The sequence below is a fragment of the Podarcis melisellensis genome, assembly GCF_964234715.1.
Source record: "Podarcis melisellensis genome assembly, chromosome: 7".
NCBI classification, from domain to species: domain Eukaryota; kingdom Metazoa; phylum Chordata; class Lepidosauria; order Squamata; family Lacertidae; genus Podarcis; species Podarcis melisellensis.
Genome location: NC_138539.1, coordinates 89,159,541 through 89,173,555, shown reverse-complemented (window position 1 = coordinate 89,173,555; position 14,015 = coordinate 89,159,541). Strand labels below are relative to the sequence as shown.

Below are 14,015 nucleotides of genomic sequence, written 5' to 3'. Positions count from 1 at the left end.
CCAACTGCGGCCTCAACACTATCTTTCCTCTTCCTGTCCCAAGATGCAGCAGCAATGCAGGTGACCAAAGGTGGAGAGCATATTTTCTATCCACTCCTGAGGTACAGATAATATTTTCTTCATCACTGGGGCAGAGAGTCCCCATAGATCAAGTCTGAAGAGCCTTTCTATATTATATAGAAAGTTATTTCTGCTATGCCTCTGCAAGGAACAAGGACATCATTATTACAATGATGTGCTCTATGTGAAGATACCCTTGAAGATGACTCGGAAACTTCAACAGGTCAGATTACTGGCTGGGGTTATCTTTAGAACTTATATAACCCAAAACACCTGCATTGTTTGCCAGTTCAGTTCCAGGTCCAATTCAAGGTGCTCATGCTAGTGTTTATTTAAAGCCCTAAATGATTTAGACTCCAAATAATCTGAGAGATCACCCTCCTTCCCTACAGACCCTCAGAGGTTTGGTGGAAAATGCATTATCTACAGCAGCCCCTGAGTTGTGAAATTCCCTCCCCACAGAGGAACACATGACAACATAACTGTAGAGTTTTCAGTGAATGCTGAAGATGTACTTTTTTACCCTGGCCTTTGATACCTGAGATATGTGTTTTCAGGACCCACCCTATTCATGTGACTGTAATTAGCTGTAGCTGTTTTTAATAATGAATTTAAAATGGTTGTAACCCACCCTGGGACCTGCTGGTGAAGGGCAGGTAATTTAATACCCCATTCTATTACAACAACTGAGAAGATCTGTTTGCTCACAAGGTAGAAAACTGCATGACACCCCCCTGCATATGTATAATGATGGAATTCTATGTGGATTGGCATAGGAGTTGGCAGAAACAGGTTTAAATGTGAAAACAGTCTCCTAAAGCACATCTATGCATCTTAATGAAGGGGCAAATATGTGTCTATATTAACATAATGTGCATGGTACCAGTGGCACACAGCGTTGGCACACTTGTACAGAACATGCAGAAAGCTCAAAGTCCAATGAATCTGCTGTGCTTCAGATCTCATATTCTTTCCAGCATATTTTAATTTAAAAATGTTGTAAATAACTGCAAAACACATTTACCAATGAAATTATCTAATTTGTTAATTAATGATTAAGGCCAGACTCTGCTTATTTCATGAAATAATTATAGATATTTCTAAACAAATTATGGATTGTTTCAAGCAAAAAAAGTATGATGGCCTCCCAAACTGACATGAAGTTGTAAATTAATGCCTAAAACAAATAATGGCAGATGAAGCATTTTGCAAGGATTAATTAGGCTATAATTATATGCTGAAAATGGAGATACACTCAGCCAAAAAATGCATCAACAGCCCCTATCCTCCTTACCTGAGGTATTAACAACTTTGTCTTTTAAATACTTCATTGCTATTAAGGCATCTTCATCGTCAGAAATAGCAAAAAGGTTGGAAGGCACTACTCCTGTATATCTTTGCCTATAGTTTGTTGAGACCTCCCTGTTGGTGAACAATTTTTTGATATCTGCACCAGTAGGACATGGGGCCTGTATTAACAGATGAATAAAAATTGCAGTATTATTGTTTGATTACATCAGTTTCCTCATGGATTTATTTTTTAAATTGTAGTGTACTTTTCTATCACAATACATTAGCTAGGGAAAAGTAATGACTCCAGCAGCGGGTGCACACAACAAAGTCACCAAAAGTGTGGGGAAGCTACTTGTATTTCTAATTTGCTCTGAAACATTGAAAATACAGTCTGGATGCCACCACTGTGTAAGGGCCTCCATCTTCAGATATGTGCAGTACCACAAGGAAGCAGGTAGTCCTTAAGACATTCCATTTCCAGGTAAATTAGGGCTTTAACAGTCAAAAACAACACTTCAAATTGTGTGGGAAAATAAAGAACTGCAATGGCTATCACTTTAAGATATGGTAAGATAAAGCAAAATTTATGGGAACCAGACAGTAATCTAGCAGCAGCTGTATTCTGCACTAACTGTGGAATGCCCTCCCATCAGATATCAAAGAAATAAACAACTATCTGACTTTTAGAACACATCTGAAGGCAGCCCTGCTTAGGGAGGTTTTTAATGTTTAATGTTTTATCATGTTTTTAATATTCTATTGGGAGCCGCCCAGAGTAGCTGGGGAAACCCAGCCAGATGGGCAGGGTATAAATAATGAATTATTATAATAATAACTGAAGTTCCCAAACAGCTTTCATGGACACCCCATATAGTGCATTGCAGTAATATAACCTGGACAAATGGAGATCAGTCAAGATCAGGTTTATTTTGGAGAAACTGCAGTTAGAGAGCCAGCTGAAGTTTAGTAAAAGGCACCTTGAACCATTTGTACCACTTGGACACTCACCTGCAGAGGTTTACCTAAGAGAGGGATCTAGGAGGAATCTATCTCCCCTGCTCCAAACCTGCTCTTTCAGAGGATGTACAACTTCACCACATCCAAATCTCCATCTTGTCTGGATTAAGCCCTCAGTTTATTACTGTGGTGCTCCGCAAGACAAATGCCTCGCAAGACAAAAAACCCGCTAGACGAAAGAGTTTTCCGTTTTTCGATGCGCTTCGCAAGACAAATTTCCCTATGAGCTTGCTTCACAAGACGAAAATGTCTTGTGAGTCTTGCGATTTTTTTCGCTCCCCCCTTTTTTCTAAGCCGCTAATAGCCTTTTAGCCGCTAAGCCACTAAGCCTTTAATAGCCGCTAAGCCGCTAATAGCGCTAATCCGCTAATAGGGTTGCTTCGCAAGACGAAAAAACCACTAGACGAAGAGACTCGCGGAAAGGATTATTTTCGTCTTGCGAGGCACCACTGTAGTCCCATCTTTAGCAATTGTATAGCACAAGTGCTACCCTGTGTGTAGACAAGCTCCCATAATTGGAGATCTATCACCGTGACAACAAACCACTTTGAGGTCTTTTGGTTTTTTTAAAACAATTAAATGGTGTGTGTGTGTGTTTGTTGTTGTTTAGTCATTTAGTCGTGTCCAACTCTTTGTGACCCCATGGACCAGAGCACGCCAGGCACTCCTGTCTTCCACTGCCTCCTGCAGTTTGGTCAGACTCATGTTTGTAGCTTTGAGGACACTGTCCAACCATCTCGTCCTCTGTCATCCCCTTCTCCTTGATCTTTCCCAACACCAGGGTCTTTTCCAGGGAGTCTTCTTTTCTCATGAGGTGGCCAAAGTATTGGAGCCTCAGCTTCACAATCTGTCCTTCCAGTGAGCACTCAGGGCTGATTTCCTTCAGAATGGATACGTTTGATCTTCTTGCAGTCCATGGGACTCTCAAGAGTCTCCTCCAGCACCATAATTCAAAAGCATCAATTCTTAGGCGATCAGCCTTCTTTATGGTCCAGCTCTCACTTCCATACATCACTACTGGGAAAACCATAGCTTTTACTATACAGACCTTTGTTGGTAAGGTGATGTCTCTGCTTTTAATGATCCTGTCTAGGTTTGCCATCGCCTTTTTCCCAAGGAGCAGGCGTCTTTTAATTTTGTTACTGCTGTCACCATCTGCAGTGATCATGGAGCCCAAGAAAGTAAAATCTCTCACTGCCTCCATTTCTTCCCCTTCTATTTGCCAGGAGGTGATGGGACCAGTGGCCATGATCTTAGTTTTTTTGATGTTGAGCTTCAGACCATATTTTGCGCTCTCCTCTTTCACCCTCATTAAAAGGTTCTTTAATTCCTCCTCATTTTGTGCCATCAAGGTTGTGTCATCTGCATATCTGAGGTTGTTGATATTTCTTCCGGCAATCTTAATTCCGGCTTGGGATTCATCCAGTCCAGCCTTTCACATGATGAATTCTGCATAAAAGTTAAATAACCAGGGAGACAATATACAGCCTTGCCGTACTCCTTTCCCAATTTTGAACCAATCAGTTGTTCCATATCCAGTTCTAACTGTAGCTTCTTGTCCCACATAGAGATTTCTTAGGAGACAGATGAGGTGATCAGGCACTCCCATTTCTTTAAGAACTTGCCATAGTTTGCTGTGGTCGACACAGTCAAATGCTTTTGCGTAGTCAATGAAACAGAAGTAGATGTTTTTCTGGAACTCTCTAGCTTTCTCCATAATCCAGCGCATGTTTGCAATTTGGTCTCTGGTTCCTCTGCCTCTTCTAAATCCAACTTCCACTTCTGGGAGTTCTCGGTCCACATACTGCTTAATCCTTCCTTGTAGAATTTTAAGCATAACCTTGCTAGCGTGTGAAATGAGTGCAATTGGGCGGTAGTTGGAGCATTCTTTGGCACTGCCCTTCTTTGGGATTGGGATGCAGACTGATCTTCTCCAATCCTCTGGCCACTGCTGAGTTTACCAAACTTGCTGGTATATTGAGTGTAGCACCTTAACAGCATCATCATTTAAAATTTTAAATAGTTCAGCTGGAATGCCATCACTTCCACTGGCCTTGTTATTAGCAGTGCTTTCTAAGGCCATTTGACTTCACTCTCCAGGATGTCTGGCTCAAGGTCAGCAACCACACTACCTGGGGTGTACGAGACATCCATATCTTACTGGTATAATTCCTCTGTGTATTCTTGCCACCTCTTCTTGATGTCTTCTGCTTCTGTTAGGTCTTTTCCACTTTTGTCTTTTATTATGGTAATCTTTGTACAAAATGTTCCTTTCATATCTCCAATTTTCTTGAACTGATCTCTGGTTTTTCCCATTCTATTGTTTTCCTCTATGTCTTTGCATTGCTCGTTTAAGAAGACCTTCTTGTCTCTCCTTACTATTTTCTGGAAATCTGCATTCAATTTCCTGTATCTTTCACTATCTCCCTCGCATTTTGCTTGTCTTCTCCCCCCCAGTATATTTAAGGCCTTGTTGGACAGCCACTTTGCTTTCTTGTGTTTCCTTTTTATTGGGATGGTTTTCGTTGCTGCCTCCTGTATAATGTTACGAGCCTCCATCCATAGTTCTTCAGGCACTCTGTCCACCAAATCTAAATCCTTAAATCTGTTCCCCACTTCCACTGCATATTCATAAGGGATTTGATTTAGATTGTATCTTACTGTCCCAGTGGTTTTTCCTACTTTCTTCAGCTTAAGCTTGAATTTGCAATAAGAAGCTGATGATCTGAGCCACAGTCAGCTCCAGGTCTTGTCTTTGCTGACTGTATAGAGCTTCTCCATCTTTGGCTGCAGAGAATATAATCAATCTGATTTCGATGCTGCCCATCTGGTGATGTCCATGTGTAGAGTCGTCTCTTGTGTTGTTGGAAAAGAACTCTATTAGCCTTTGCCCTGCTTCGTTTTGAACTCCTAGGCCAAACTTGCCAGCTGTTCCTTTTTTCTCTTGATTCCCTACTTTAGCATTCCAATCCCCTATAATGAGAAGAACACCCTTCTTTGGCGTCATTTATAGAATTGGTCAATTTCATAGAATTGGTCAATTTCAGTTTCTTCAGCACCAGCAGTTGGTGCATAACTTGGATTACTGTGATATTAAAAGGTCTACCTTGGATTCGTATCGAGATCATTCTATCATTTTTGAGATTGCATCCCAGTACTGCTTTCGCCACTCTTTTGTTGACTATGAGGGCCACTCCATTTCTTTTGCGGGTTTCTTGCCCACAGTAGTAGATATGATGGTCATCCGAACTGAATCTGCCCATTCCCGTCCATTTTAGTTCACTGATGCCCAGGATGTCAATATTTATTCTTGCCATCTCATTTTTGACCACATCCAACTTACCAAGGTTCATGGTTCTTACATTCCAAGTTCCTGTGCAATATTTTTCTTTACAGCTTTGGACTTTCCTTTCGCTTCCAGGCATATCCGCAACTGAGCAACCTTTCGGCATCAGCTCTGAATCTACTTGTGCTTGTCCTCCGCTCTTCCTCAGTAGCATGTTGGACGCCTTCCAACCTGAGGGGCTCATCTTCCAGCGTCATAACTTTTATATGCCTGTTGTCTTTGTCCATGGAGTTTTCTTGGCAGGGATACTGGAGTGGCTTGCCGGTTCCTGCTCCAGGTGGATCACGTTTGGTCAAAACTCTCCACTATGACCTGTCCATCTTCGGTGGCCCTGCAGGGCATAGCTCATAGCATCTCTGAGTTATTCAAGCCCCTTCGCCACAGCAAGGCAGTGATCCATGAACGGTGTGTATACACACACACACACACACACACATATAATTTGTTTAATCATGTTATGTTGATCTTTGATTTGTATGACTACTGAAAGAAACTTTGCCACGGCCACTGTGATATCCAGAAGATATGCACAGTCCAGAAGATATTGGATATAGTAGACTTCAGATTGACCCGCCCAATTTGCCAATAGTGGTTTAATCAATAGTTCCCAAGCTTGATCATATTGTCCACAATGCAATAAAATATGCCTCATGCAGTCAACGTCCTGAGAGCATACATAGATCCTATTTTGATAAGGGATACTTCTCAGTTTGCCGTTTAACACTTCTGATAGGAATATAATCTGGCTTTGGTGAAAAGACACTGATATGTTGGTACAGACAAATTTCTAAGATATGCAGGTATCTGAAACTCGAACCCATAGTGAATTCCTACTGCTAATGGGCTACAGATAACATGAGATTGAGATCGGAGATCACTATGTGATATGTCCCAGAGCCTTTGCCTCAGAGATTCAAGGGCAGTATCATTGCCCAGATGGTACAGGAGAGAAGGTGGCATACCAAGCCAAGTGGCTTTTCTAACCATAATTTTCATCCATAAAGCTGGTAAACTCCTTGTTGTTTAGGTATGGAAGTAACTCCTTCCCTAGGCCAAAGACAGAGATCTTGAGCCAGTATCTCAGGGCAGCCCACCATGCTTTAGTTGATAGAGGACATTCACCTGTTTTAAAAAATAGTATTGCATTTGGAACACAATTTGGAACTTGTAGGAGGGACCGGAAAAACTTTGCCTGGAAGCCATCAAACCTGGAGAATGAGCCATTGAACCAGATGTTTGAGGCCTAGAGGAGTTGAGAGACAGATTTTGCATTAAATACCTTAATGGCTGATGAAACATAATGGCCTCCCCTTGTATAAAAGAATCGAAGTATAGCCAGTTTGCTTACCTCCGCCTTTTGATAGGCGGTCTGCCAATGATGTTTCCAGGACTTGGAATGATGGGATAGAAGACCTAGGTACCGGAAGAATTTGGTCTGCTCTAGTTTGTGACCATCCAGTACTCATTTACTCGGGGAGAATCTCTTCTCCACCAGGACTTTTGATTTTTCATAATTGATGGATAACCCATTACCAGAACAGTAGTCTGAGAATTTCCTTAGTTGGTAGTGCAGGCCAGGTCTGGTTTGGGAGAGGATGGCCGTGTCATCTGCATACAACGAGAGGGGTCTTTCTCGTCCCTATTTTTGGAAGATGGCCATCAGGGTCCATTAAGCTTCCCGCTAAGTCATTCAGAAACAAACTGAACAAAGTAAGGGCCAAAATGCATCCCTGTCTCACTCCCCTATCCTAAATGCTATGCAAATTTTGTTAAGTAAAATAGTTCAGATCCCTGAACCTCAACTAACTTTCACAGGGATTCTGAGGAACTGAGGCAAATATTGATGGCAACAGATGGAAGTTCTAAGTCTTATTGACAAATTAAAAACTGGCATTGCACTGAGTCTAGATGGCATCCACTCAAGAGTTCTTAAAGAACTCAAAGATTGATAGACTTACCAAGCACACAGAAGAGCAAGTCTTGCTGAAGTAGAACCAGCATGACTTCTGCAGGGGCAATTTTGGTTTCCCTAATATTTTTTAATTCTTTGAGAATGTTAACAAACATTATAGAGGTGATCTAGTTGACACTATGTACAGTACTTAGATTTTCAATAAGCTTTTGACAAAGTACTACACCAAAGACTTCTGAGAAGCATAGCAGTCATTGAATAAGAGGAGAGGTCCTACTATGGATCAGAAATTGGTTAAGGAACAGGAACCAGAAAATAGGAATAAGTGGGACATTCTCTCCATGGAGTAATGTAGAAAGTGGAGTCTCCCTCTACTTTGTAGTGAATGGAGCATGTGAGGGTAATTAAAGTCACCCATTACTCAGAGCAAATATCCTTACTGATATCAAGAAGAGCTGTTTTATAGTTCTGATTCATTTCAGCAGGGCCTGTGAAAGAGAACAGGATTGTGCCCTTCGTGATCTCCACTAGCGGACTTATGTAGTCCGATCCAATGCATATTTGTTGAGATTTAAGTCTCACTGAGTTTAGTGAGGTTTACACTTAAGTGGAAGTGCATGGGATTGCATCCCCAACTTCTGAAATTTATGTTTTACTTGTATTTAAGCAAAATTCTGTATTAAGTTTGGTGCATTAAAGAATTGCAAATTTTCTATTGTTGCAAAGAAGTCACTTTCTCTGTGCTCTTTGATTTCTCTACATTTGTGGGTTGTCATTCATTCAGTTTCCATCTTCACCTGATACTGCTGGCCAGCACAGAGAATGAGATGGTCATAAGGCACTTTTCTCCCATTGGAAACCAGTACATGTTTTGCAGCTCTGTCTATGCCAGTCATTTTTCCAACCACAACATTAATCCATGAACTAAGTGACATCAGTGCGTAGTCATTCTCATTAAAACAATGGCTGTGAAAAAAGAACATGTGATTTTTTATTAGTTGACTGCAAGCATGAATTGTATACTTGGTGAGCTGGTTAAAGTCTCAGAGTGCATCAAGTGCTCTATCTTACAGAAGTTTACTGAAGTCCACAATGAGAAATTATTCAGTATAAAGAACTTGAAACAAACAAGTAAAACAATAACCCGTTCTATTAGATCACGTTATAAAATACTGTAAATGTAACAATAGGATATTAAAATACATATGAAGTTTGAATCATACTTTGCTTCAACTAATAGGGACGCAGGTGGCGCTGTGGGTTAAAGCCTCAGCGCCTAGGACTTGCCGATCAAAACGTCGGCGGTTCGAATCCCTGTGGCGGGGTGTGCTCCCGCTGCTCGGTCCCAGCGCCTGCCAACCTAGCAGTTCGAAAGCACCTCCGGGTGCAAGTAGATAAATAGGGACCGCTTACCAGCGGGAAGGTAAACGGCGTTTCCGTGTGCGGCTCTGGCTCGCCAGAGCAGCGATGTCACGCTGGCCACGTGACCCGGAAGTGTCTCCGGACAGCGCTGGCCCCTGGCCTCTTAAGTGAGATGGGCGCACAACCTCAGAGTCTGTCAAGACTGGCCCGTATGGGCAGGGGTACCTTTACCTTTACCTTTACCTTACTTGCTTCAACTATGATGAGTAGTAGGACAATTCAACAATAAAGTGTGGAGATGCTAATTTACATTGCAACTATGTTAAACTGTAAATTCCTTGAGGTATGGACATTATGGGCTGGATTCAACTAGTCAGGCAGCGGAAACAAGTGCAATGAATTTCACTAGCACAATGGGGCTCCCTCCCCAACCCCTGTATCAGCCTGGGGAGTGATAGGAGAGCCCAGGCCAATATACAGGGGTAGGAAAGAGGAGACTGTTTGGTCTGGCAAGCAGAAATGCTCACACTGATGAAACAACGAGTTTAATGACTAGTTATTAAACTGGAGGAACAATCAGACAGTGAAAGAAGGGTAACCCCCCCCCCCCACAGGAGGCCTATAGGAGAACCAGGAAGGGGCCGACACGGCTCAATTAATGACTGGATATTCACCCTGAATTTAATAATAATAATAATAATAATAATAATAATAATAATAATAATTTTTATTTATACCTATGGGAGATGTGTAAAAGAAAGTAACCTTAAGCCTGAACAGCATACAGCCTATAACTTGAAACAGTACTGTATATGTTTTAATAAAAAGCAACAGCACTGTTTGTTACATGTCTGTGGAAGAAGAAGAACCAAAACTCATTGTTTACATCTATTATAATAAAGTTTTTTTGCAACCTGTTTTCCAAAAAGAAAAATCCACTGTTGCTCGTGATTCATTCTCCATTGGGGATTTCACCTGAGGGAAAGGGAAACAGGCCCGGTGCAGCAGCTCCAGGGAGAGAGAGGGCCGTTGTGCCATTGCAGAGGGTGGGGGGTGCTGGTTGTGCCCACACAACAGGCACCCTTCTCTAGAAGAGTGCCCAGAGAGGGAAGCTGTGCCAGGCAGGGCCTCCGGGGCGGCTACGCCTCCTTTGCCTCATGGCCGGCAAGGAGCTTCGCCGCTGGGATGGCCGAGAAACAGAGAGGGCTGTGGTGTGCCCAGAAGTTCCTTGCATGGCAGCCCCACACCAGCGCCACGCCACTGCCACCAATGGCATGGAAAGATCCCATTGGGTTCCAAGAGGCAGAAGCAGAACTGATGAAGTTCCAAGAGATGTGGTCATTCTCTTTGAACACTATGGGCTCAAAGATTCAATTTGCAGAGTGCTATGGAATGTTAGAAACCTAAAATACAACAAAGCCACCATTGTAACAGGTGTAAATAAGAAACCAAGAAGAAAATATTAAAGATTGGGGGGAAATTGTGGAGTAATTGGAAAATTCATATATGCAAATAAGTTCATTAGCAGGGTAAATGTAAAACAAGCAGCTAAACATATTTTTAAGAGAAACTAAAGAATAACTTAGAGATGGAGTAATGTAGATAATGCAGTGTAAAAATTAAAGCTAAAAAGAAATCACAAAGGGGAGGAGGAGGGAAGACAAATAGATGTGTATTAGAAATATATGTGATTTGTGTTTTTGTAGTTTGTATCTTTGAAAAACCGCAAACTTATATATATATATATATATATATATATATATATATATATATATATATATTTGCTTTCGTAGATTTTCACGGGTATATATATATATATATATATATATATATATATATACACAATGAAATATTCTAGGATATCAGCCCAACCACACTGGGGCAGAAGAATGGACCTCTTACCAATGCAGTGACTAAAGCATGTTTAACTAAATCTTTGGACCTTTAAAAAGAATGTACAATTTAGTCAGCCATGGGGCAAGCTCACTGTGAAATGCTTTTTAAAAAGCTTCTTCTCACCAATGTAGTGTCCCCTTTGAATGGCCATTATTGTGTCTATGTCCGACAAGTCAATTCAATCCTAGAGGTGGTGGAAGCACCACAAACATGGTGTTTTTCAAAACTGATACTACTTCTGAAACCAGGGAGATCCTATGAAAGCCAAATCATATAGGGTGATAGCTCTCGTGAATGGAGATGCAAAGTTATTCATAGAAATAATGGTCATGTGTCAGGGCAGGTGGTGGGAGCAACTGCTTCATTGGGGCAAGACCTACTGGGAAGGGTTGCTGTGCTCACTAGGCCTGAGCTGTTTTGTTTCTTTGGATAAAGAGTTAACTTCACTGACACCTTGTGAGTCATTGCTGACCTGTGAGAGATGTCAGAGGCCTCCACATGGTGTGGGAATCAGAAATAGGCCACCCAACTGAAAATCACAAATGGGAGGGTAACTGGACCACTCCCCCCCTAAAAAAATCTCTGCTCTCTTACAGGAGGTCTCACTCAAGGTCATTCTCTGCTGGTACTGGATGCAAAAATTAACCCCTCTCTTTCCCCTTTATGTTGAAAGGGTTGTGGAAAACCTGGTTAATTTATTCATGTTTGGTTGGAATGCCCCCATGTTAAAAACTTTTGAAACAGAGTATTTCCCATTATATCCTCAACCAAGGTCATGTAGCACCAGATGTTTTGGTAACTGTGGAGCATCTTTCACCCAGACAGCTAGGCTTAAATCTGGAGATGGGATTTCCATCATCTCCACCCCCCTTCACCAGGCTCTTCTGCCATTGGGAAGAGTCACAAGCTGCAGTCTGCCCAGTTGCCTGGGTGAGGAGATCCTGCCCCAAGTCTGAAAGCTGATTCTAAGAACAATAATTATTTCTTCTTCCACATTTATTTTTAAAGCTTATAGAGATGTTACTGAAATATTACAATCTACCATCATTATCATGAATTTACACAAAGAAGGCAATACTTGAATTGCTGGTTTTTGTAGAACTCCCTCTAGAACAGGGGTCAGAAATCTGGATCACCAGCTGTCCCCTTACTCATTGCTGAAGACTACTTTATGGAGTCATTTACTCAGCAAGACTTGTCCTGAATTGATGTAAAAGCAGAAGGTATTATTCCTTTTGGTTATAAATTTCCAGTCTTCCCACAAGTTCTGATATACCATAATAGGCTATCAACAGTTCAAAATTAAGGTTACCAGCTGCAGCAGGTGAAATGGTGAGCTACACTTGATGTCTTAATGATCAAGTGTAAACAGTTACATGCATGTGTTCCTAAGCTAGAAAGATGCATCCTTCTCCCCTCCAGTCTGTGAGTTTTAAATTTTAGGAACATTGGGGTTATGGGCTGAAACCTGAAGAATAGAAGTTCAGTCAGACTTTTACACGAACAACATTGTAAAAGGCATCCCCAACATTTTAAAAAGGCAAATTGAGGAGTGATCAGGTAGGGACAGATGACAGGGATCACAGGAAAGTAGGAAAGCCAAACATGACAACTGTCCCTGTCATTCATTACACAAACCAGCCACATAACAGATATATATTTCACTATTTGAAAAGAATGTTTACATTTCAGTCTGTCCAACATTACTGAAAATGATTTAAACAAACCTGTTAGATAAAAACCGGTTATGTAGACAATTTGACTCTTCTTTCCCAGGAAGTCCATGAGTTGAAATCAAGGTTAGGTTGTTAAATTTCAGATGTGGACTAAATGAGGGGGGAAAGGGGGGAAAGACCAAATCAGATTTGTGGAGGCACCACTGCTGAGACTTAGCTTATGTTCGTGTCTAGTACTTGTAAGCAATTGACTTCCCCACCAACTTACGAGTTCTTCTTGGTTGTTCAGCATTTCATATGCAATCATGCAAAAACTAAAGGTATATGCTTTGCCAATGTGGTCATTAGTAATCTAGTTGGCTTTCACAAACTATTTTGATGCTTAAAAACAACCACACATTGTTGCCATAATTTCTATATATTTGTAGAACCAACTGCTCAGTGTATTCTTGGTCCTAATGTAGAAATGCAGTTTATGGATAGGGTGAGACCTTCACTGAAGAGTATTAAGACAACCCAATCTCTACCAGCTGCTCTCTTCCCATATTTCGCAGGGCTGATTTGGATACAGTGCTAAACTATGGTTAAGTTATAGTTTATCATTAGGTGAAAAGGACTTGGAATATGTATTTTCCACTTCCCTCTACTTCTCTGGCATAACCATGGAGAAGATATTTGGAGCACCCCCTTTATCTAACTAGCCAGAGTTCCTTGTTACACTGATCCTAAAAGGAGTGCACTGGCTCCCAGTATGTTTCTGAGCACAATTCAAAGTGTTGGTGCTGAGCTTTAAAGTCCTAAATGGTTTCGGGCCTGTATACCTGAAGGAGTGTCTCCACCCCCATCGTTCAGCCCGGACACTGAGATCCAGCTCCAAGGGCCTTCTGACAGTTCCCTCATTGCAAGAGGTGAGGTTACAGGGAACCAGGCAGAGGGCCTTTTCAGTAGTTGCACCCACTCTGTGAATGCTTTTACTATTTTTTGCTGGGAGCTGCCCAGAGTGGCTGGGGCAACCCAGTCAGATGGTCCACTTCCAAAATATTGGAAACACAAGGATTGAAATCAGGGGTGCCAACATGAATAAAATATTGTGGAGGTCTAGGTAAGCCCCACCCTGCATAATCAATCACATGATGAAGTGCACACACATGATTTGAATGGGAATGCCCATCCACTTTGTGGGGGCCCAGCCCCCTCAAATATTTTATTGTGGGAGCTGAAGCCCCCACAGCCCCTAGAAGTTGGCTCCTATGATTGAAATCATTCAATCACACACAATCTAAAAATGGGCAGAATTAACTGCCTCAAGAAGAGGCTGATTGGAAGAAGCAAGGTCAGGGTAGTGAAACATGTAGATCTAGGGGACAGCCTCCTCTTTTGGTGAACATTTTGAATCACAAAAACTCTTACAATACAAGATTGTGCATATTTGCTCAGAAATAAGCCCTGCTGT

General features: G+C 41.6%; 1 protein-coding gene across 4 annotated transcripts in view; it reads right to left on the bottom strand.

The window, feature by feature from the left end:
* The window catches only part of CFAP61 (cilia and flagella associated protein 61), a 177,446-nt gene that overhangs the window by 46,777 nt on the left and 116,654 nt on the right, over positions 1-14,015 (bottom strand). For 3 of the 4 annotated variants that reach the window (XM_081917728.1, XM_081917727.1, XM_081917730.1), the window contains exons 19-21: positions 12,614-12,712; positions 8,426-8,594; positions 1,355-1,529 (exon numbers count right to left, since the gene is read on the bottom strand). In XM_081917728.1, coding sequence (XP_081773854.1) covers positions 1,355-1,529; positions 8,426-8,594; positions 12,614-12,712 — 443 coding nt within the window. The remainder of the gene's footprint in view (positions 1-1,354; positions 1,530-8,425; positions 8,595-12,613; positions 12,713-14,015) is intronic. The other variant, XM_081917729.1, reaches the window with a different exon arrangement.